This window comes from Cyrtonyx montezumae, unplaced genomic scaffold, assembly GCF_038088225.1.
Source record: "Cyrtonyx montezumae isolate F1298 unplaced genomic scaffold, pur_monq_1.0 scaffold_17, whole genome shotgun sequence".
NCBI lineage: Eukaryota > Metazoa > Chordata > Aves > Galliformes > Odontophoridae > Cyrtonyx > Cyrtonyx montezumae.
This window is the reverse complement of record NW_027071903.1, coordinates 9506823-9531412: the sequence shown is the minus strand read 5'-3', so window position 1 is coordinate 9531412 and position 24590 is coordinate 9506823. Positions and strand designations below refer to the sequence as shown.

Sequence of the window (24590 nt, the reverse complement as noted above, 5' to 3'; positions counted from 1 at the left end):
TGATTCAAAACTGAATGCATCCCTTATGCTTTGGCTTTGAAGTATTAAAGCCTTGAGGGATTGAATGTTAGTGACTACATCGGGTATTGATCCCTGTGGTCCAAGGTTACCCATGCTGGGTTTTTTTTTTTTGCTTTTGTAAACTTATGTTCTGAGCTATTTTCCTACATCATATAATTTGTATCAGCAAAGGCTACAAACTGACACCTGCAGTTAGATAATTTTTGAGACCTTATAGATAGGCATTTACCATTTTAGAATAAATTTTTCTCCTTATTTGTAGGACTTATTTATAAAACTATTTGCTACTTCAAAATAGACACATTGAACATAGTTAGAGGTGTTGTATCAAGGTACTTGCTGTTGAAGCTTTCTTTTTGTTTACATGCCACTTGGAGCCTTGACAGTAAATACTGCTCAAGAGAATTCTCTCCATTTTTTTTTCTTTTATCTGAGCTTTTATACATTACATGTCAAGGAGAAAAGATGCATAGTTAAACATCCAACTGTCTAAAGTTGCTTTTGCAGCATACGTAATTGCTGTGTATGTGGGTGTGCCCATTTCAATTTATGAGCTGACTGCAGTCACCAGAAAAGCAAGCCTTGAGTTGTCTGTCTTCATTTAAAAAAATAAAATTCACATTTTAAATGGGTTGTGATCTAATTTTGTAATAAACAAAGCTTGAGCATTCCTCTTTTGTTCTTCTGATGAAATATGGAATAACATTTTTGCAGGCTGAGGTTTTCATGAAGACTCGAAATAAGACCCAAAACAGCTGATGTGAAATCAAGTTATTTCCTAATTAGAAGGAAAATCAGTAGTTCTAATAGTTTCGTGTGTGCTTTTAAATATTGTTTATCTATATAATCACATGACATTACATAAATAACCAAAGTAATGTTATTATTGGATTTCTACAGGTTAGAAATGGATTTTTTTTTCCATTTCTAAACAGTGATTTTTTTTCTGTAACTAAGATGTTTCTTATCCATGTTTTCTTGTTGTTATTCAAAAGTCAAGCTTTATCACTTGATCTGAAATTCAGTTCCCCCATCATCTTTGTTTGGTAGGATGGGAACTTCTCTAAACCTGACAAAAGTAAAGCAAAGCCTAGTGGTGCAGTGGTTGTTGGACAGTCTGTATTTGCAGATTTTGGTAAGTGTTATTTTTTTAAAATTACTCATATGCCAAGTGTTTATTTTTCATGATTTACTTTGCTATTATACATCAAAGAGTGATTAAAGGTGTTTAAAATATGTTTAATTCTAAAGTTATTTTCTGATTTATTTGGTTGGGGTTTTTTTTTGTTTGTTAGTTTGGGTTTTGTTTCTTTTTAATTTTAAATCTGTGACTGTAGGTTTTGGAAATTCTGTAATAACTTACTAATAAACTCAACTAAATTTCACTTCAGCTATTCCAATGCATTCTGTATTGTGCATACTTGCTTTCACGAGAGGGCCACACTTGTGAATGCGTACTGTTTCAGGAATGGTACAAGTAACAAATCAGTTCTTATCAGATATGTTCTATTTTTTGCGATTTTGTGGTTTGTTTTTTTTACCTGAACCAAGCAAAACTGCCTTCAGTCAATTAATGTGTGTCTTGTGTTACTGACAAAAACTTCTGTTGTATATGCTCTAAAGTAGAAAGATTAGTGACCCAAGAGAAAATAGTACAGGCTTAATTCTGCTGACGCTGCCAAGTATCAGTAATTTTTAAAGAATTAATTTATTATACTTCTGTATCCCACTTCTTAATTTTGAGACTGAGCCTGTCTTTCAATGTAATCCAATGGTAACTTTGCACCATTTTGAATAAATATTGTGAATAAAGAACATGACAGTTTTTAACATTTAAGAGTCCAACTCTGTCTTAGCCCAAGTTTCCAGTTCTGTTTCTGTCTGCTGCTACTTCCAAGTGTTACTAAGGTTTCTAAAAAAGCTATTTCCTGATATTCACCTGGAAAACATCTCTGCTGGTTAACTTTGCTTAGTCCTTTCTACAGCAACTATGAATGAGTTTACATATCACTAATAAACAGAGGTAGAACTTTAACAATGCTTTAAGTTCTTCAAAATTCTTACCATATTTTGTGCAATCTTTTACTGCTTTACTGTTACAAATATAAACACTTATGTATAAATACTGCATCTTTTGCAATTCAAAATATTTTAAATATGTTGGATATTTGTAACCGTTTTTCAAGCTTGTGTTCTGATTAGTGTATCTTTCTGATGGCATCGTGTAAAGCAGCCTTTATGTAGAATATATTAATCTTGCAGGGACTTGAGAAACGCACAGAAATAAATGCAGATGGACAGTGAATCTGGCAAAGGGAATAGAGAGGCAGGTGATGGTATCATAGGTGATACAATAAAACCATATAAAACCATATCAAAGGTGGAACATATTTAGGTACATCTCTTGCTGTTCGTAAGACATCAGTGTGTTTCTTAGCTTATATGAACTGATGTTCTCAAAATCATTAGAGGAGACATGCCTTTTTGTGGCAAAATATTAGGCTTGGGACATTTGTATGTCATTTCTACACTTCATTTTTCTTTTCTAGACATTTTATGGCTGAGCATAGATATGCCTTTCAGTCACTTAAAATTAGTGTGCAAAAACAAAGTGTAGAGAAATTTGATGCAAGGACTCCTATGTTTATGGAGTGCTTAAAGGATAACTGAAATACAGAAGGTGTTCTGAACTGGCAGTATATACACAGATACTGAAGAATGAATGTTCTTTGTCCTCTGTTGAAAAATGACTCTGTCATGTTATGTCATCTGTTCAGCAGCAGAAACTGAGTTTTTTATGGGAAAAGTGAAGCAGATGTCTTCCTTCTTTGTTGTGAGGTATAGAGGTCTTTTTAATCAAATTTGCATAGGAATAATGTGGTTTCTAGGTCAGCTTTATGTAGTCTGAGAGAAAAGGATGGAAGAAAGTTTTGGGGAGTTAGTAGGGTTTTTGAGGGATTTGGGAAATTTCTTTTGTTAAATGCTTTGTGGACTTTCAAGCAGGGGTTGGGTGTAATAGGTTTTAGACTGCCCCCCTTGGCTGCAGAGAATAATTCATTAAAGAGGTTTGAATCTCTGTATGTAGAAGATAAGGAAAAATTATCACCTGTAATTATGTCTAAAGGAACAAACTTGACAAAAGCTTAATATGGATTGTGAATGGCTGTATCCAAGCCAGAAACATTTTGATGAATGAAAATAAGTACAAAGAGATCTGTGGTATCAGTAAAGGAAATATGGTGTGTGCACTTCCTGGGGATTGTATTTTGAATCAGGCATTAAAGTTGCATGAATCTTCTCACGTCAAGATGCTGCTGATGCATTTTTTTAACTTTCCTGAGGAAAAGGAGCACTGTGTGTGCATTTGTGTTTTAATAAAGGAACGAAGATTACTCTGACAGTTAAAAATATATGCAACTATGATTTAGAAATTACTACTTGAGAACTATTGTGACTTCAGTATTTAATCCACCTTTCTTCTGTTGTAACAGTTGGTAGGAAATTGAATAATGCATCAGATTATTTTAATACATCTTCCCAAAATTTCTCTAAAACAACAAATAATTTGCTTATTGAAGAAATTTTTAGAGAATTCTGAAGTACTAAAATAGCGTGTAAGTAATGAGGAGATATAAGTTAAACTCCATGTCTTTTTATGAAATGCAATCTGATAGAATTTGACTAATATCCCTATCACCTCCCCCAAAAAATTCTACCTAAACCTAAATGCCTGTACCTAACTGTTCCCACTTCACATGTCTGTGCATACCTAGGTGCTTCAAAAGCTAGGCATTTATTGCACAAGGTCTTTTTGTAGTGAGCTGAGGTTAAAGGAAATGCCTTACTATAAAAGTTTCACTGGATAACAAATCAGAATAGCACAACGAGAAAATGTTAAATTAAAAGGCTGTGCTACCCTTTACCTAAGTAGCTTTTGTCAAACAGTGTATGATGGGCTAAGCAGAACGTGCTGTAACTCTTGCACCCTGCTCTATGCACACTACATCCGTCTTCTGTCTGACATTGGCATATAGCTGCTGTGATCAGGAATGTGTTCAGTATTAAGCTTTTTATGTCTCATCCACTATTACTTTCTGCATTGCCTGCCTCTTTTCTCCCTTTTCTCCATGTTTTCTGTATCTCATTGCTTATGTACAGAGCTCACTGTTCCACCGAGGTCTCAAACAATTATGTACTTCTCTGTGCTTTCAGTTTTTTGTCCACTTCTCACTTAACCTTGTGCTCATCAAAGTGTACAGCTCCATATCCAGACCAGCCATGAGCTTGGGAATACTGTATCATTTGAGCTGCCTTTTTTGGTTTTACTTCTGCCTTTCTTGCTTGTGCACTGTTGTACTTCTGCAATCCCAAGATTCTGATTTACTGATCACATGTACATCTCAACAAAATGTGTTTGGTTAAAAAGATGAGCTTGTCTGGCATTGTCTGCTTCCAGAATTTTTATTTGAACTACCCTTTGCAGCCATAAGTTTTCATCCGTCATTTGAAGAAACATGGGGAAATTAAAAAAAAAAAAAGTATTTGAGTAAGGTGTTGACTAGTGGCTGATTTGAGGCAAACTTCTCTTTAATTTAAACAAGCAAGTTGAGCAGTAGCTATTAAATAGAAATTATTTAGATAAGTGGAGCTGAAAAAAATTAGATGTGAGTGTAATCTTAGCACAAAGTATTTCTAAAGCACTCAGATAATGAATTTTGGATTTGCCATGAAAAAAATGTATGTTTGCATGTATCAGAGGTCTACTACATTTTCATTTACACATTTATGAATATATATGTAATATATATGCGTAAATTTTTAAACAATTGACAAATGTAGGTGCATGAATATGTTTTAATGTAGTAGACCTCAGACTTGTCTGAATCAGCCTGTCAAATAAGTAGTGCCCCCTCGGTTACATCATGGCAGTGGTTTGTATATTAACCTGATAAAAGAACAGTGAACGGTTGACAAAGTTGTATTGTCCTTTTTAAAATAAATCACAAATGCTTTGTGACATATCTATTACAAATGGCATTGCAATTGATGAAGGTGAGTAGAGCTGGGCACTAGAGAATTCTGCACTTATTTGTCGGACACATAACTCCAACAAGTAAGTGCTCTTCATTCATTATTACTTTCCCTATTCTTCTCATGTCACTATGGTAATTGCAGTGCGGTGGTTGCTATAGCAAAAATGATTAATCCTCCGTTGCTGTTGTCTGTGTGCTAGCAGAGGTTCCTTATACAATCTGCTTGTACTGATTTTAAAGGAAATAAAAATGTTGGAAGGAATTCTGATAAATAATTATGATTAAAAATCCTTTTAATAATTGTATTTGAAATTTTGGAAAAAAATGTATTTGTTAAAGAAATGTAAGCAGTTCTGTGAAGCATTCTGAAAAATAGACCAATTTTTTTTAACAATGAAATGAATGTGAACCATGCCTGGATACACATACCTGTTATTTCATTAATCTTCAATGAAGGAAGAAAATATGTCTTTAAGAGAATGACCCAAAAGCAATTAGCATATAATTTTATGCTGTTGATAGTCTAATCATTCATTTTTTTATTGCAAACTAATGTTATAACTGCTATTGACCTATGATTGGTTCAGTGGAGATTGATAAATCATTCTCTGTGATATCTGACAGAGGAATTGGAAGGTTTTATTCCTCGGTCATGGATTCTGTTTGGTTTGGAGGGGAAATGGGGGAAAAGTTGGTGATTAATTGTGAAGATGTTTCCAGAAATTAACTTTCTGGTATTCTTGACAGTATCCTCATGAATAAAATACCTTAAGAAATACAACATCTCATACTTTCTCCAGGTTACCTTTAGCCAGCTTTTTACGTGTCTTTTTTTTTTTTTTTAGCTGCTGCTCAGTGGTCTTTGTAGTCTTCTCTAACTTCTGAAGTTATATTACACAGACTTACTTACTTTTTCACACTGCATGAATTGGGATTATTAAAGTTCTACTGAAGTCTTTCAGAGACCTAAACTCAATTTTTTTCTCAAGTTTAGACTCTAGTCATACCACTGTAATTCTAAAACAGTCTTGTCTGTTTTTGTCCTTACCAAGTACCTGCAGTGTTTTATGTATCTTACTTGAATGTTAGATTGTAGAAATTATCATTTTTCTCAGGTAGCGATAGCTTGTTACTGCCTGCTCATTATGTTTAAGCAGTATAACAGTGCCTAACCTTAGTTTGTTTTTCCTTAAATCCATTGGTTGTACTATACAAATGCATCTTGTTGAGAGACCTTTAGTCTGTAGCAGACTTTGATTGTCCTGCTGCTCATGTTACCTTAAATGTGCTGATTTTCTGTGGAGTTGCATTACAGTTTTGTAGCTTTTAGTTTTGTATCTCAAGTTTCTCTTAGAATATAAATGTCCTTATATTTTTCCTCCTCTTCAGAATGTCAGATCCAGTAGTTATGTATCAAACAAAATGATGCATTTTGCTAAATAACATCTTTACAAAGTACTTGTCCTTTGAGCACTGTGTTCCTTTAGTCAATAAAAGGACTCTCTAATGCAGGTAGACAATACTTATATGTATTGAAATGCTCTGCAGATGAGGAAAACTGTTACTACTGTGATGAGTGTAGGTGAAAAAGATGTAAAAGCCGATAGTATTAAAGAATTCTGAGGCACTTTAGATAAGGACAAAGTTGGTTTTGTTGTAGACATGCTTTACTTTGTCTGAAACAGCGGTACACAGATTTCAAATTAATTGCTGTTGTTGCTTATGCATTGTCAACTTTCAAACCATAAACTGCAATCTTCTTCCCCCCCCACCACCATTTTTTAGCAAGTGGTATGTTTGAAAGTCTGGAAATCTTTTTGTGCAATTTACTTACACACTCTGTTTAAGCATTTTTCTTTCTGTGGAGATGTTAATATGGCAAACCTAAAATCAGAATTTTAATGTGAAGAATAGTGTTAAGATATTTTTAAATGTTCACAGAACTTGTGATTCATATTTTCTAAAAGCATCTGACATTGAACATATTAAAAATGTGTAATTATCTTAGTAATTTATGATAATTATCTCTGTCATGACCATCTATTTGAATGCCTAAAGGCATATAGTGACAAAAGAATTCTAATCATTTTATTACTTCAGAAGATAAACTTAAGATAATCAGCTTTCAAACAAAATAAAGTTCTTTTGAATATCAAACTCAATTGTATTGGTTGTCTTCTTTTTGTCTGCCCCAGAAGAGAAGCATTTTGAGTGCCACTGTAAAGAGCTTTTTCCTCCTTATTTTCTTACTGTTCTTTAGAACTTCAAATGTAAGGCTCATGAGGAAGAAGAACAAGAACTGTAGAGAGCAGTGTGGGAGAGACATGAGCAAGCTGTATGGATGGTGAAATAAAAAGCATACAGAGTGGTGTTGGAATGTATTATGCAGAGATGCTTTATTTTCATTTGGAATTTCAATCAACAGCAGAGAAAAGCTTCTTGGCTTATATTGTTCTGTGTTGAGGACATTTTCTTTCACCTTTTTGAAAAGAACTGGAAAGCCTGCACTAACAGTGCACCCACTGGCCTTCGTTGATCCTTTCTGAACATTTATGGAGACCAAAGAGTGAATGGGAGCACAGTGAGACGGTGAGTGGTGTATTTCAGCAGTGGTGACTGCAGTGGTGGATCGCAGTTATTAGGAGTGTGGCATGCAGGCTCTTGTTCAATGCTGGTGAACATCATTAGCCTGTAGTGGTGACTGTGCTGAATAATAGTGTTTTGTAGATGATAATTCGCTCTATCAAATAGTGTTATTGTGCTCTTTGTATCTGTGGTCGTTTCCATGGAAATAAGTAGGAGGCATTACTTTCATAGTGACTGTTGTGTTTCTGGCCCAAGACAATTGATGTTCACTCAATGCAGCCCAGGGAAGGCAAAAGGTTGGACACTTGTGGGCTGTTCTTTTTGTGGATTGGGTTGGTAGCGGTTCGCAGATATGGAAAGAAGGCTTTGTGTCTATCACCTTGCTTTGAAATAAAGTCAATAGATAATTGTAAATAGTGATTCTTATAAGATTCCTGGATTGCATAAAGCTGCTAATTTTAATAAGCTTCACATATTTTGGCATAAATACAGTTGTGTATCTGAAGAGTGTATGGACTTATTTTTTCCTTCCCTTTTGACTGCCTGTGATGCTTGATCTTTGTTAACCACATAGTTCCCTAGTATCACAATGAAACCAGAATTGTGTTGAGAATGTGATGGTTAGCAGTTGTGTTTGACATACAAATCAAAACTTGCTTTATTTTATGTCCTTTTATAGTACCACTGGGCTTTAGAAGACTAGGGTATATTTAACTACATCTAGTGCTATGAAATGCATCAAAAGTATAAGTAAGGGTAACTTTGAGATTTCCAGCAAATTGAACTGAAATGGTTTAAAATCCATACAATTGCCAAAAGATAGACTAGAAGACCTTTGGACTAAGAGAGTAAAAATTCTGTCTCTTAAATAGATGTTATGATTGATTCTAATGTCTTGTTCTCTTGGTTATTACTTGTAGTAGAATGAAACATAGATTTACATTGTGCTCATATTTCTGTACTATGTTCTATACATTTTGTAAACTGTGTACATATGGTCTATTTGACCAGATGAAGGGATTTCACTCTTAAGAAGGAGAGCAGATCGTACAAGCCACTAGGCCATATGGAAATGCATGCAAACTGCATGCAGCTTTGCAAGAGTAGTACTGTTTGCACCGTTATCAAGAAAATATGCTCTTGTGTTTAAGTAAATCTCTGGTGTAAGTAGGGAAATTCCATGTGCAAGTGTGAACTAAAGCTGTGTTCCATTTTATTTACACTTGTATCTGAGCTAGTTTGGAAATGGACAGTATTCATAAAATGTGAGAATAAGCAGTCAAGATCTTCTAAAAGATACAGAAGTGAACGTTGCTCTGGAGGTGCCTAAAATAGTGTTTACTTGCAGACTCGCAAGAATTTTGAAAATAGTCACAATTATTTAGAAACAATGGGATATGCTGTGTGGATATCAGGTTTAGCTAGCTGTGGATTACCGTACATTATTAAGTAATGTTATGTAAGATGTTTTGTTGTTGGTGGTGTGGGTTTTTTCTTTTAAATCTGAAACTTGTTTATTTAATTTTATCTAATCAGCTCATTCAGCTGTTGTCACCAATGGCACACTCATTTGTAAACTCAGTGGAGCTGGGTATTTCTAGTTATTACAGATCAGGACAATTTAAGATGGCAATATAAAACTGGATAGTGAAATATTCTGCTCTAGTCTTGTGCTTAGGGCTGATTTTTAGGGAGATGTTTGTTGGGTTTATTTAACAAGGACTGAGACAAAAATTGCATTTAAAAAAAATGTAGTATTCACCAATATTTTAAAGATTATATAGTTAGGAGCCACTTGGAGAACTTTCAGTTGAGGTGCTTTTATTTAGGTTCTCCTTTCTGGTATCTGCCTTCGAAGCTGGTAATCTTTCTGTCTCTTAACTGTAATCTTCAACATACTAAGCACTTCCAAGTAAAAATGTATGTGGTCCAAGCTTACAATTTCTTTTCCTGCTGCTGTTTTTCTCGTTTCTCCCATTTGCTGGTAATGGTTTTTACCTGATTACACAGTAAGCAGTTCTAGAGCTAATTCAGCTGATGGGAATTTGCATTTCTGAGGAGGAAAGAAAGAAATGGAAGTGGTTTTAAACAGTTCAGCTTCCTTTAATTGAGCCCTACAGCCTTTATCACTTGAAAATAAAAATGCTTTACTAGTTGCGTAGAGCCATGTAAAACAGCTCTAGAAAAATATTCATTGAAAACTGTTAACTGTTTTAAGGAATTAAAAGATTGCAGTAACATAAAGCTTGGTTTAAGGTTATTCTTGATAGGTACATAAGTTCTTCTTTCAAGTACACTGCGGCATTACAGAACTCTGAATAACCAAGACTGTCAGATTTACCAGCACAAGATAAATGTTGTGATTTAAGTAGAATAAAATATTTTATATTCTCCTCTGCTTCACTGCATAACTTAAAACGAGACTGATCTTGTTCCTTTCTAACTAACCAATAGCAAGGGAGGAGCTGGTATTTGAAGATTCTTTGTCCACATTAGTTAATGAAAATAACCTAACATTACTTCAGGCTTAAACCTCTGTAGAAGTGTGCTTAATTTAAAGTTATATTTCACCAAGCACCTGCATCTCTGCAACTTAAATCTGTTCTAGTAAAGGTTTTAGTTTTTCTGTAGTTAATAACTTGCAGATTAGAGTTTCTCCCATTTTAAGTTCTGAAAAAGCTTGCTGTTTATGTCCTATTTTTTCCTAGTTCATGTAAGCAAAAATTAATGCAAGTAACTTGCTTTAATTATTCTACTTGAATGATGCAGAAAGAAAAGAAACCAGCTTTCTAAGTCGGTGCTGATTTAATACCTGTCAAATTCACTACTCGTTACGTTAATTTCTCTAGGCAGAGGTAGCTTACTTTCTGTTCTCTTTGGATGATGACATACTGGATTTGTACCATCTTTTATTCTGAATTGTTTGTACTTGATAACTGAGCTGCCATTACAATTTGGGAGGGGTTTTTCTGTGAGGTAGAATAATTTGAGAGGCAGATGGTAAGCAGCAAACTACAGAAGGTGGCAGTTTGGCTTTATCACTTGGAGGTATTTGGGGAAGTATGATATTTTCTTCACTCCTCCTCCCCCTTATAACCCTATTTTCTGTCTCTCAGCTTCCTTATGTAATTAGGGAGGAACCTACAAAGCTTAACTGTACTTAGGTGTATGTACTAAAAAATGGTTCTGCTTCATAGAAATATAATCTGGCAGGCTGAGAAGGCATTCATGATGGCAGAGGTAAAGTACGACAACATATTTAGGTTGTGGTCAGTAGTATATTAGGAAATAATTAAGGATACATCAACTTTTGAGGGTGATCTAGTTTTTATATAATTAACTAAGGAGACTCTGTAAAGCAACTATACAAAATCCAATTAAAATATTAATGCCAAGATGCTCAAAACTGTGTTATGGATATGGGGCAATTTGAAAAGCTGACTTTTATATTGGAGTTGCTTTTTGTATTATAGTTTTGTGGGTTTTTTGGTATTACAGTTTATTAGGGTTTTTTGTATTATATTTTATAGCCTGGAAGAGCAGATTCTCCGTATTTTTTTCTGGACTGGAGTATCAGATCTCTTTAACAAGTCACATATGACATATTTGTTTACAGTTGGGACTTGCAGTGCTAATGGTTAATGCAACCATTCTAATTTCTCTTTGGCTGCTTACATTCAGCTGTTTCACTGTTCTTCCTACTCGGTCCATATGAGGAATTTGCTGGAGAAGTCTGCAAGTTCAAAATCATATAATGTGAACATGGGAATTTCTTCTGGAGCAGAGAATGGAAAATCAATCTGCTTGTCCTTATACACTGTGTATCAGAATTCTGGAATAAAATATGTATTGCTTGTTTAAACATGTAAAAGGTCATTATTCTACTAAAGGTATTGGAAATGAATGAGCCAGAAGGACATAATAATCTGTAACTTACAGATTTTCTGTAGGCCTGGAACTTCCTAGTCATTCTGATAGACAACTTTCCCATGTTGTTTTTTTTACCTGTTAATATAATTTGTTGTGTGAACTCATGAGGCTTTAACATGAGAAACAAAGTCTAAAACTTCCTCGAAGATATGAATTGATGTGAAAACACTTCAGCAAAGGTTACCTTCAAACAAAAGACCCAGATTAAATGAGAAATTACAATGGATAAGGATTTTTTAAAAATATCCAGTTTATCTTGATCTAATTTTTTAAGTTTGCAAAGAGTAAATAATTCACAGCTGATCATCTCTTGCAAGCAGAGTTTCTGATTTTGCAAATAAAAGTGGACTTCTTCTATTCTCTTTGGCAGATGGTGATGGACAAAGTGAACATTTGTTACCAGTATGTGAAGATGAAAACTGTCAAAAAAGTGCCATCTACTTAACTAAACTAGGAATGGATCAGGTATTGTGACTTTAGAATTGTCAAGGTGAAAATGCTGTGTTTTATGAGTTAATATGAAATAAGAGAAGAAAAAACTTCTCCTGAGAAATCAAACTTCTGCACCTGTGAAGATTCCTTGTAAAAGATTTTTATGTATTTATTTCTTATTATCTAAGAAATTATGATTTTGACAGAAAAAGTTGCATACCTAGAAAACGATATAATGGATAAGTGACAATGGAAAATACACAAGAAAATTATGAAGAGTCCTTGTGAGTCTTTCTTGAGTACGAGACACCGCAACTTAAGCACCAAAACTCTTCTAGCCATAGGTAAAAAGTAGATTAAAGTCTTGCATTCAGATTTGGAAATGGAGCAAATTAATTCAAATGAGCATCTTTAATTCAGTGTAAGTTAGGGAGTTATTTTTGTAATTAAAAAAAAAAAATAGATCATCAAATTGAACCAGCCCACACCTCTTAACCCACAGTTACACTGTATCTTTCATAGTTAGTAGTGAAGTACATTTCCAAATGATATCTAAGGATGGCTTACACGTTTGTTTATCCCCAAGATTGGATTTCCATTAAACTATTTCAGCTTTGTTTGGGCAAAATATTTCTTGTGTTGAGTGACATAGTCATAAAACTAATTCAGCATAATTTATTGTCATGAATTAATTTATTTTGAAGTGTGTGCTGATCTACTTAAGTATTTACAGCACTTTGCTTTATAATACAGTCACAATTCACATCTTAGCCTGTTTGTTTGATGCCTTAATGTTTTTACTATATTTAAATTTGACAATTTGAACCTACAGCACAAGGTGTCCTGTAAAGGCCTTGCTTATAGCTGAGAGCACTACCCACTGTAGTGTACTTACAGCAATCTGTAATGTATTTCATACCTTTTTCCAACCACATTATGAATTACTGATCATTCCTTTGCTGACAAATTATAAGTAGATTTTTTTTTTGCGTAAGTTGAACCCTCTCTGGTGTATGTCTCAGAACTTAGAGGTGAACATACTGTTCATTCAAGAAACAGTAAGGTGCCTCTTGTTATATTCTACAGCCCAAGCTTTTGGGGAAGATTTTCTGGCTTAGAGTCAGAATTTCTAGAACACGATCTATAACAGACTTTCCTACCCATAAGAAAATCATCCTGTATGGGAAAGGAAAGCACACAGTTGCTAACTAGTTAAGGAAGGATAACTAGGGTGAAATACACTGGTGAAATGATGCTATAAGTGACTCTAAATTTGGTAATGTATCTCTTTCAGCCTTCTAGTCTTGGCATCTCTGTTCTTACTGTAGAACGTTTTCCTATGCAAACACTGATCTGTTTTTTATTTTATTTTGAATTGGTTGTCTGTGATTGCAATATACAAAAAATTTTTACTATGGTAACTAGACCTAGTTCTGTCCTTTCTTAGCACTGCATGTTTATTATGACATTTAATGAAATAAAAACAGTAAAGACAGTTCCATGATAGCATATGATGCATCAAGATGAAACGCATAGCAAACAGAAAAGAGTAGAATTTGTGGCTCTAAACAGTTATGCTGAGGTGAAGCATGCAGTGGCATGTCAGGCTTTGGAGTTGTTGCTCTGCTGAGATCTTGTTTTGACAGATGTCTGTCAGTCTGTAGTGTATTTCCTTCTCATGCTGTTTTTGGCACAGCTGGATGGTTACTAGAAAGCCAAACTCATTCTCTCTTCTAAGAGAATGATTTCAGGGATGAACTTATGCCACCATAGGTTTTATTTAATGATTGAATTTTTGTAAGCTTAAATAAATTTTCTTTTTTAGATGATAGGGCCAAAAGACAGGCCAAAGAGCTGTATTTGAGTGACTGAGATTGAGATGTACTACCAGTTAGAAAGAAGCATCAGAAGAATTGCTACCAGACTGATTTGCAATCCCATATCATATCCTGGTTGGTGTTTGGCCACTTCATCTGCAATAGCTACAGAGTAACACAATCACTGTTTTTGTTTTCTCACCTGTTGCTTTGTATCTTTGCATTTCATTGAAGAACTTGGAGTTGTGAAATATCTTTTTTTTTGTATCATATTTAATAAAAACATTATACAAATTTATATTTAATCTTAAAAATTTCATTTTGAATTTTGTTTCTTTAAAATAGTGTTACCATAAATGGGAATATTTAGAAAGTGTACAGTACATTCAATTGCATTTTCTTGCAATTGCTTTCTTAGTGGTTCCATGCAAAATAAAAACTATATTTTTTGTAATGGTTCTGATTCCAACCACTTTTTTAAAATTACAGTACTTTTGCAACAATATCACCAATTTTTTCATGAGAGGTAAATGATAAGAAGTCAGTCCTTGAAAATTTTCCCTCAGTCTTTTTGTAAATGTATTCATTTTTCTTTGATTTTTCAAACCTCCAGCAGCTAACAGTTAATAAATAGCCACACGTGGTGTAAAGCAGGGGTGGAATATGTCAATGTATGTATAATTTTGACTTTTTCTGCAGTGGTGTTACAGATCTTAACAGTCAAAATTCTGTAACTGGTGCAGGCAGAAATGCATGTTATGCATGTCTAGTAGATCTGTTCCAGGCCTCTATGCTGTCTGTGATAACCAGAAAGTGTTCAACTTACTGGACATTTTAAATAATTCTGGGGCTTCTCTAAAGTGTATGTGGTTGCATGGAACCTCAGGAGACCATCCAAGTGATGCACGTGATTGTCACGTGGCTGGAACGTTGCTGTTTGCCAGGTTATGTAGTAAGGGAGCTTCTCCACAGCAGGAAACAGTACTGTCTGGGATCTCATTCTGGTTCTTGAAATAGCTGAATCAGGACTTGGGTGCTCTTAAGGTGCTCTTAAGTGCTGTTGACATTGCTGATAGTGATCCTTTAGAATGGCACACTTCTGTTCTTTTGAAGACACTATCAGTTAGTTAAAATTACTTCTGGCTTTAAAAATTGCACTGTTTTTTTCTGCAGAATTGAAATGTTAACTCTTGTACTTCAGTTTCTTACCAATTTGTGAAATTATTTTGATTTTAATTAAGATAAATTTCTATTTAGCATCTGTGTAGCCCTTTATGGTGTATGTATGAGCAGATATATTCTGTTTCTTGTCATGGAGAAATTATACTTTGCATTTGCTTTGTCCGTTCACAAATTTAATGAGGGTACAGTCCTCCAGTTCTGCAGGGCTTTTTTTGTGTGTATGTGTTCTGGAATAACCAAGTACATGGAAAAGACTTCATATTAGGTTGTTCATTTGGTGTCAGAGTCAGGAAATAAGGATTATTTTCTCTTGAAAATTTGTAAACCGCTTCACAGTCGTGACTCAGCACATAGTTGTCCATTGTTTTAAATAGAATCAGGTATTTTTCATAAATGAAGTGGATTTTCTTACCTATCTGCTCATTTTTAATTTCTTTTACAGTGGATTCCAGTCTTGCAAGACTTCAGAAATAAAGATACACTTTGGGGATTTGTAAAAAATCAAACTGGCAAAACTACATCAGAAGTTTCATTTCCAATGACCCTTCATATTGGAGATTACAACATGGATGGCTACCCTGATGCCCTTGCTATACTGAAGAATGCATCTGGAAGGTAAAGACCACTATATGGATGTTCAGTCATTAGTGATACAGATTATTAATTTTAGTGTATCTCGTTCTTTTTATCAGGTGAACAGCATTTCTGATCTCTGCCCAGGGTGGTAGGAAGTCCCATTTTGGGCTTTCCTCCCTGATCACTGGAGCTCTCTCATCCTTTCCCAATTCCTCTTTTGTAAAAGAACACTTGTAGCATTAGCTAGTAACACCAACCTGCAGGGAGATCAGGGAAACCCATGCCATGTCATATCTCATTTTACGTCCACCAACTGGAGACTGCTGAAATATGTGACAGTGTGCTTTGCCCCTTCTGTGGTCCTCGTATTTTAGATGCATCTAGGCAGTTACTGGTCATCTTATATCATCCAAATTCAATTGAAGTAGAATCTTTTTTTTTTCCCCAAGAAAAATTGTTAGTCATCTGTATAGCAGCATTTTCTTGTTTCTCATGGTATGCTGTTATGCACAATTGGCAAGGTTTTCTTAGTGCTAAATAATGAATTGGGTTTGGTGATATATGTAATATTTAATAAAGATGCTTGTGTGCAAAGACTCCTTGCCATTACTTCAGGTATAGATGTTCACGGTGTTTTAGCTTGTATATTAAGGACAGGCTACAATTACTAGTTTCTTACAATTTCAGCTTAATTCTTCCTTTGTTCTGAGTTCTTCACTTCTTGCCCTTATTTTTTTTTCTATTTTCTGTATCAGTCTTTATCCAAATCTTCTATGAAACAAGCTTTTTTCCCCCCTTCTGGGTCCCTCCAAAACAGTTCTTTCATTTAAACTTTACTTCTGAAATGTGCCACGATGCAGTCGCTTTTTCCCTGATGAATACATGCTCATTGGTTTCTGTGCTATGTGAATGTCACGTACATTTTCTTTTCCTGATTTCATCTTGCTTTCAGGATGTTTAGTGAGGCTACTTTGTGGATTTTTCATTACCTTTCCTTGTTTTGATAGTTTTCTTTGCTCCTTATTTGTTTCGATGTTTCATATACTTGTTATCATCAGAAGGAAATGGCAGTACCTTTCAGTGCTGCTGCTGTTTCAATTTGATCAGCTGAAATCTCTTAAATTTTTTTTAGTTATTTTGCCAATTGGTTCATTTAATGGAAGGCCAAGCGACCAGTCATTCTGAGATGAAATGCAATAAAATTACATTGTGCTCATGTAAGATGTTTCTAGAAATCAGTTGGGCTTCTTTTGACTTTGAGATTCTTGATTTATATATTAGAAGGGGATATTTGTATTAGCAGCAAGGAGTCTATGTTTAAAGGCACAGTAAAGAAATTTTATTATTTTTTGGGGAGGAAAGAGAGAGAGCAGCCATGGTGAAGTATATGAGGATGAAGACCTTTTCTGATTCAGTTTATCAAACTTCAGTTTATTAATGTATGCTATCAAAATCTCACTACGTCTCTGCAATCGCTGAAATTAATCAAAACCTATTAGGCAGGTCACAGACAGAAAATGTGTGCTGTCAGTGGAATATATACCACAGTGTTGTAAATCTTAGAGGGAAGGAAAAGAAAAGCTTCTAACATTCCCTATTAAATTCGTCAGTGTAACTGTTCTCCTTTTTTCTTCACTGTTTGCCTTCCAGCCCTTTATCTCGCTACGCTCTGCGGTTACGGCAGGTGTAGTGATCCAAGCTGGGAGACTGTTGTACATCGAGGAGTTAGTGATCCACGTAACAGTTGACCTGAGTTACAGGCATGCCTGTGCTGTTCTACACATACCTCTTGGCTGCATGACAAACTTAGCAGCTAACAGAGAAGCCTGTAGGCAGCTCCCACTTGGCACCTGGTGATGATGCCACTGGCATGTCCTTGTCTTTACCTTGAAGTGTTTTTTATGTGAACGTCATTTTGCTTGACAGTAGAAATGATGAATAGAATTGTTTACTTTTCAGAAAAATCTAAAAGAGCTCTAGAGACCACAATGCTAGTGGACCTCACTGCTGATAGGACATGCACAGTGTGCTGTGCCCTGTCCTTTTCTCTCTCTGGTACTGCGCAAACTGTGTTTTCCAGCACCCAAAGAGCTCTGAGATTATCAGTGCTATTCACTTTTTCTCTCTCCTGTCATGTCCTGGAAAAGGTATTTTAATCAATACAGTATGAAGAATTAATATCTTTCTCATTGGGATCTATGATGAATACGTGCATTACAGGGAAAAATCAAGTCTGGGTGTATTTATTATCTAGCTGTGTGTGCTTTATGAGAGTTAGGTGCAGGTTCATAGTTTGAATTAATACTCAGAAATGAAAATAACTGAGAAGCTCACTTCAGTGCTCAGAAGAGTATATAGACAGAATTTAGATTAAGTCAAAATTAACCCAGATCCTCTGGTGGTTGCCTAAGCAGGAGTGACTCACTGACATTTCTGTGTTTGAGTTCTCTGCATACTGACACATGCCTAAAACTGAAGAGCTGTGTGCTTGTATTCTGCCTACTCAATGTTGTGATTCAGACACAAAGCAGTGAGCAGCAGAGCTCTGCCACTACTGAGCTTCAAGATAACTAGTACAGCAGCTGTTCTGGTTTGTTTTATTTTGTTTTTGTTGTTGGTTTTCAAATGTATCAGAGAAGCTGGTGACTGTTACTGCCCAGAACCTGCACAGAGTTAAACCACTCAGGCCATGAATGTCAGGTTTGTTTTCCATAGCCTTGCTTAGTCGGGATTTTGCATCTTCTTTTCAGCATCACTGAATAATGACTGTAAAAAGTCTAGACAGCAAGCTAGAACTAAGATTTTTTTCTTTTCCACTGAAATACTGGAGCATTTAAACTGCAGAAAGTGTTTTGTTTTACTTAAGGCCCATAAATCTTGTGTTTTCAGCTGTACAAAGTGTGCATCGTGATAGGATATTTCAAGGGGACTTCAGACATGGAGGGAGGGTTAAGTTATTTTGTCTTTGAATAGTATTGGGAGCCTCTCCTCTCTGCCAGGCTTCTACTTAGGACAGTGTCGTACATTAAATGTTTTCATTGTTCATAAGCAATTTTTCTTATAAAAGCTCAGGATGTTGCCTGTCTTGCTGCAGTGAATTACTGTGCTATACTCGTCTTTATTTTCCTTGCTTCTGAAATTACTTATTCAGTTGGGTGTGTCTTAATAGTTGTTATGAAACTTGACTTCAGAGTTGAATGACACATTATGCATAAGGACTGAGAGTACTGGCAGGTGATTTGACAGGCTGCACAAAGTAAGGTTCAGAGAGCTGAGGAAGTTTGGGAAAAAAATAAAGGAATAAACTGCACATTAATACTGTACATTCCTAATATTTATTGAAAAGTAATGAAAAAAATTCTATGCCAGTTATCAAATGTCACTTTCACTGTATATACAGTCATTGTTTCTGAGGGACACAAGCAAATGCTTCCTTTTCAAATGTCTAACTGGATCATAGAATAGAGAGAGTTAAATGTGTGGGAATTAAATTAAAAGCTCCTCGTAGAGCAAGTTAAAATGGAAACCTTATTTAATTGATTTTAAACACTTCTGAATCAAGCTGTTTATTTCTTTCTCTGAAGCCTTTCATGCTACATCTACAGATCTAATTTTTGTGATTGATTACTGTGATTAAATGATAAGGCATTTTTGTAAACTCTTGACCTCAATCTGTGCCATAGTTTAGGAAGCCTAGCTTCTATTTGCCATCTTTCTGAAGGAAATTAAAAGAGGCAAAAAACATTGTATTAATCTGAAAATATACTGATACATCATGATGGAAGAATACCATTAAAATGAATTATTTTTCTTACGATTCTGGAAAGTAATTTCAGATCAATTCTTGTAAGGCCCTACAAAACCCTGAAATAAATACATCTATTGTAGTTAGGAATAACTTCAGCTTGTTGATCATCCTGGTGAGTAAGTTAAGAAGTGATTAATAGCTTCAAATATTCATAGAGCTGCCATAAGACCACAGTGTTTCATCTCCTGCCATATCCTGTATTTTCAGTAAAGGCATGTAATGTTCTTTTGACTTGAGTGAAAACTTCCCTATTATAATTTCATTCCACAGATTTCTCTTTAGGCTACATACGTGAATTTTTCTTCCTTTTAGTTAGGACTATATTGGAATTTGTGTGTGTGTGTAGAATAACAATAGGTGTTTCATCAGTAGTTACTCATTGGTTCATTACTCATTGGTTCATCTCTATTTGCTATCTTATCTAAATGTATTAATTTTTCACTTGTTTTTAAATTTGTAATGTTGAAACTGTAAGTACTGCATATAAACCTACAAATGCCTATGTTTAATTCTGCCACCTAATTAAATGAAACTATTTTTTTCTTAATCATTTGTTTGCAAGTTGTTTTCCAGTATTAGATACTAATAATTGGCATCTTGAATTGCAAGCATAATCCTCACTTTTTTAGTGAGGCTTTCATTCAAAGGGAATGTTTTCACTGGTAAAATAGATACTGCATTTCCAAGTGTGCCATTACTTTATCACAGACTTTGGTGATAAATAGTAGTAAAGACAGAGATATGGAGCTAGTTAAAACCTGAATACAGATGGTTGAATGAAAAGCTTTGAGTATAACACACTCGTATAAAATTTTCCAGGCACTCATGCACAGTTTAAAATCAATGTGTATATATATTAGTGTTTTGCATGGATCTACTTGTAAGGACTCTAATTAAACTAGATCATATTTTTCTAAATTATTGTTAGATTTATTGCCACAGTATTTATGAGCCAGACTATAGTTAAGCAATTTTGTAAGAAAAAGAAATATATTTTTCCTTGTTGCTTATCTTTGTGTTTCTTTTTGATGTAGAAGGGTGAAGGAAATTGGAATTTCCCTTCTAAATGACACTTTGATTTATTTTTTCCCTTCTTGTCCCAATGCGTTTGGTTTTACATTATTGTTTGTCCAGTTTGTGAAGTTTTCAAAGTCATTAAATGCACATTACCAAGGAAGGAGAAATATAAAAGGTTCCTACAGTGAATAAACATGTATCTATCCATTCAAAAGGCTTATCATCTAGACTTGAACGATATTTGGTATTTAGAGTGTAATGCCAACTTTTCATCTTTGTCTTTTAATTACTGTGTAATAATTTCTAGCTGTTTGAAAAATGAGAATTGAAAGAGCATCTTTTTAAAAGTTTCTTCTAAATTTTTTTTAAGAATATGTCAAGATGATGAATAAAGAAAATTGAAACAATTTGCTTAGCTCGAGTTGTCACCTTACTTTTATAGTTAGTTAATTTGACATGCTACCAATATAATACATAAAATGAATGTGAGCATTTAATTTCAGGTTGAGGTTATGAGTTCTCAAGATTCAGATAATACGATGTCTTCAAGATTGTAGATTGCCTAATTTGATTTTTGGCTGAACATTAATTCTATGTGCTTGTACTTTTAACAGGGAAATTACAAAAAGGTTGTTCATATTAAGGCTCAGACAAATTCAGGCACAAGGGAGAAAAATAGAGACCTATATTTTCTTTTTCACATAAGTTCAATAAACGTGATTATGTTTTGAGGAAAGTATTTTAATATCCCATTCTATTTTTTGATGCATCTTACAGTGAACAAAATCCTACTTTTCTGCCAGTGCAGGTTTTGAAATACTAACTTGATACTGTGCAAAGGAACTGTTAGTTACTTCCATGTCAGAAGTATTTTTTCACAAGGTAAATGCTTTGCCCTCCTCTAACTCTGAAGTTGAAGGAACAGAAATAAAACCAAAAACTTTTGTAGGGAGAACTGCTGAAGTTGCTTCTGTTTGTGACTGCATCCTGGTGGCCTTAGATGCTGTTCAGATATGGAAAAACACCTTCTTGTCACCGTCTACAATGCCGTTATGTTCAAGGTCATAATGAAGAAGTGATTTTGATTATTGCCCTTGGCTCTAACATGCATAGCTAGTCTTGCAGAATGCTGGCTGCTTCATCTCCTGGCTCTCCCTTCAGAGAGAGAGGGGGAAACTTCATCTGTTCCCAGTGATGCATCCCTGTGGGCTTTCAGGGTGGTAACTGAGACTTGCCAAGCAATCAGTTCCACAGCTGGCCAAGTCCTGAAGGTTTTTACTATTCCAGTGAGAGTGATGACCTTACGGTATCAGAGACTGGGTACACACTGTTAGCCTTCAGAGTACGAGTGAAGTCTCTCCCTTATGGAGTTTGTGTCTCCCTTATGGATTATGGATTTTTAAATGTCTGCTAGCTTTTTGAGGGATTTTTATTTTTTTAATGTATATTTCAATTGGCCTCAAAATTACAAAGATATTGTAATTAATTTATCATTTTATAGTAAGTAAATTGTTTTATATACATGATGTCTTACAGCAATCAGCAAGCATTTTTACTAGAAAATGTCCCATGCAATAATGCAAGCTGCAAGAGCGCACGTCGTATGTTTAAAGTTTTTTGGGAGCTCTCTGATCTAAATCAAATCAAAGATGCAGTGGTAGCAACCTTCTTTGATATCTACGAAGATGTAAGTTCAACTCCTTACTATGGCAAAGAGTGTCACTCCTTTTGTGTTGCTGTGTGTGTCTTTATGCCGTTGTTAGACTGCTTTTTGTAAACTTTGGTTTTAGAGTACATGGCAGGCAGTGCTTTCAGTCTGGGATATTTCTGCATGCTCTTGAAATACTTCCTGGAAAGTGGGCAGGTAGCAGAAATCCATACATCCACCAAAAGTTTGCTGGCCCTCCATGTGCTCTATTTGAGCAGCCCTCTTCAGTGCCATGGAAGACACAAACCACGTGTATTATCCTTGTTATCTGTGGATGGAGCACTCTGTCTGATATTGCCGTGGAATAGTATTACACCAAGTATATTAAAATTGGTAGTGGAAATGTAACCCTCGCTGCATGCTTTCTTTCTTTTTCCTTTGTGTTTCTAAGGGAGTTTATTTTCTGAATTTAGATGCTGTCTAGAGTAAATCAGCGTTCTCATTTCTAATTCAAACTTTTTTTTCCCTCTAGGGAATCTTGGATATCATTGTAGTAAGCAAGGGCCACTCCAGTGAAGATTTTTCTATCCATACATTAAAAAACAACTTTGAAGCAGATGCCTATTTTGTTAAAGTTATTGGTAAGTTATTACCATATAATCAGGTCAAAATCAGATCTTGAGGGGAATGCGAGTATTTGATCCTCTGTATATGATAATGTTATGGTAATGCAGTATGCATGGCAGTACTAGAAAAGAAAAAATGGAGCATGGAAGATATTAGGGTCTCCAGAAACAGATTGCAGAATCTGTATGTGGATAACTCATTTTTGTTTGCTTTCAAATGTTGAAATGTAAAATTGTAAAAGTGAGATTAATCTACATGTATCTATTCTTCAACTTAGACTTTAATGTCTCATTATATTTAAAATTCAGAGGAGAATCAGCTAATTAGTCACTAATGTGGAAAAAAAGTAATTATGCTTATACATATGTATGCCATAATAATACGGAAGAGAACTGTAAGACATTTCAGTAGTATTGACTTGAAGGAATGTGCTTTATTTGCCCACAATGACTATCTTTTCATCTTGCCTATTTTCAAACTTCAGGCAAGAAAGAATAACCAAATGTACATATTTTCATTTGTGCTTTGAGTGGTTGCAGTATTTCCTTTCCAGCAAGGACTTCTGTCTCTTGCCCATATCACTGTCATATCAAGCCTAATTTACTGGTGCTTCTCTTCCCCCATCCTTTGGATAAAACAAGGAATCTAGGGCAAAATGAACTGGTTTCATTTCACTGACCTTCTACACGGAGTATATTTGGTGTATTCTGACCTATTCTGAGAGTATGTTTCCATGTCTGAATCAGTTTGTTGTTTTCAGCCTAAAAGTATTACATGGCATAAAATCTTATAACGATTTAGGATGATAGATGGCAGGTGAATTAAAGCCTTGGTTTAAAAGGCTAATGTTAGACTATGATATCTGTAATTGAGAGTAATTAGGTTTTCAAATTGCATGCCCTACCATGTTCTCCCAGACTGCAAAGGTGTTGAGCTTTGAGCTCGTTGCTTGGCTGTCTTCCTTGATTTTTGAGGATAAAAGGTGAGGCTGCAAGTGAGCTCATAAGGAGAAAACTGAACAAAAAAAGCAGGAGGTTCACTGTAGAGAGATTGCATTTGCCTTTGTGTTATTTTAATATATGTAATTATTCTGAAGCATACATTCTGCTTGCTGTAAGATAACCAGAACTGCATCCACTACCAGGGGCTGAATAAAGTGTTACTCACTCCATAGTTTGGGCTTTATTTTCATCATATTAGAGTCCAGTAATCTGTCTCGCTGATGGAAACCATACTGTCTTTAAATAATACTGAGTATGGGTAGTGTAATAAACACAAGCATGCAGAAAACCTCAAAAAATCTTTCACTTCACAGAGCTATATTAGAAAGACAATTGTGTGGTATTTTGAATGGGTAATGGAATAATTTTCAGCATTGGTGTTACATACATCTTAAAAAAGGTTTGCTTTGATTTTTAGCACTGTACTCAAGTTTGCTCATTTTTTTTCGTAGATGCCTCAGAAAATGGAAATTAGAGTAGCCTAAAAACATTTCTGCTGTGATACAGGAGAGTGTTCATAATAAAACAGGTTTTATACTCATTGGTGTATCACTAAATGCACTGTTGGCTTATTTGGTATATGGACAATGAAAGTAGTTTTGATGTCAAATGAACTTGGTCATATTATTCGTTCCCACAGTGAAATTGAACAGCAAATTGTAGCGTGCTGTTTTGCATCAAAATAGAAAGAGATGGTTCCACTTGAACATGTATCTTCATCTAACATACAAAATAAATTTGTAGATTGTCGTCTACCATTAGGTACAGACACAGTCTTCAAATTGTACTTTGCCATACCTTCACCTTAATTGTCTAGACTTTTTTGACTGTATGGATAGATAACAGATTTTTCTGTATTTGGATGTTTAAAAATGTTAAGTCACAAACACAACTTTAACTTTGGAATCATTA

At 34.9% G+C, this 24590-nt stretch overlaps 1 protein-coding gene across 1 annotated transcript in view; it reads left to right on the top strand.

Annotated features, from left to right (window-relative positions):
• The window catches only part of ITFG1 (integrin alpha FG-GAP repeat containing 1), a 67498-nt gene that overhangs the window by 23175 nt on the left and 19733 nt on the right, over nucleotides 1-24590 (top strand). Inside the window, exons 8-12 of the mRNA XM_065733221.1 lie at nucleotides 1072-1156; nucleotides 11941-12035; nucleotides 15444-15616; nucleotides 21939-22089; nucleotides 22583-22691. Of these exons, the coding sequence (XP_065589293.1) occupies nucleotides 1072-1156; nucleotides 11941-12035; nucleotides 15444-15616; nucleotides 21939-22089; nucleotides 22583-22691 (613 nt within the window). The remainder of the gene's footprint in view (nucleotides 1-1071; nucleotides 1157-11940; nucleotides 12036-15443; nucleotides 15617-21938; nucleotides 22090-22582; nucleotides 22692-24590) is intronic.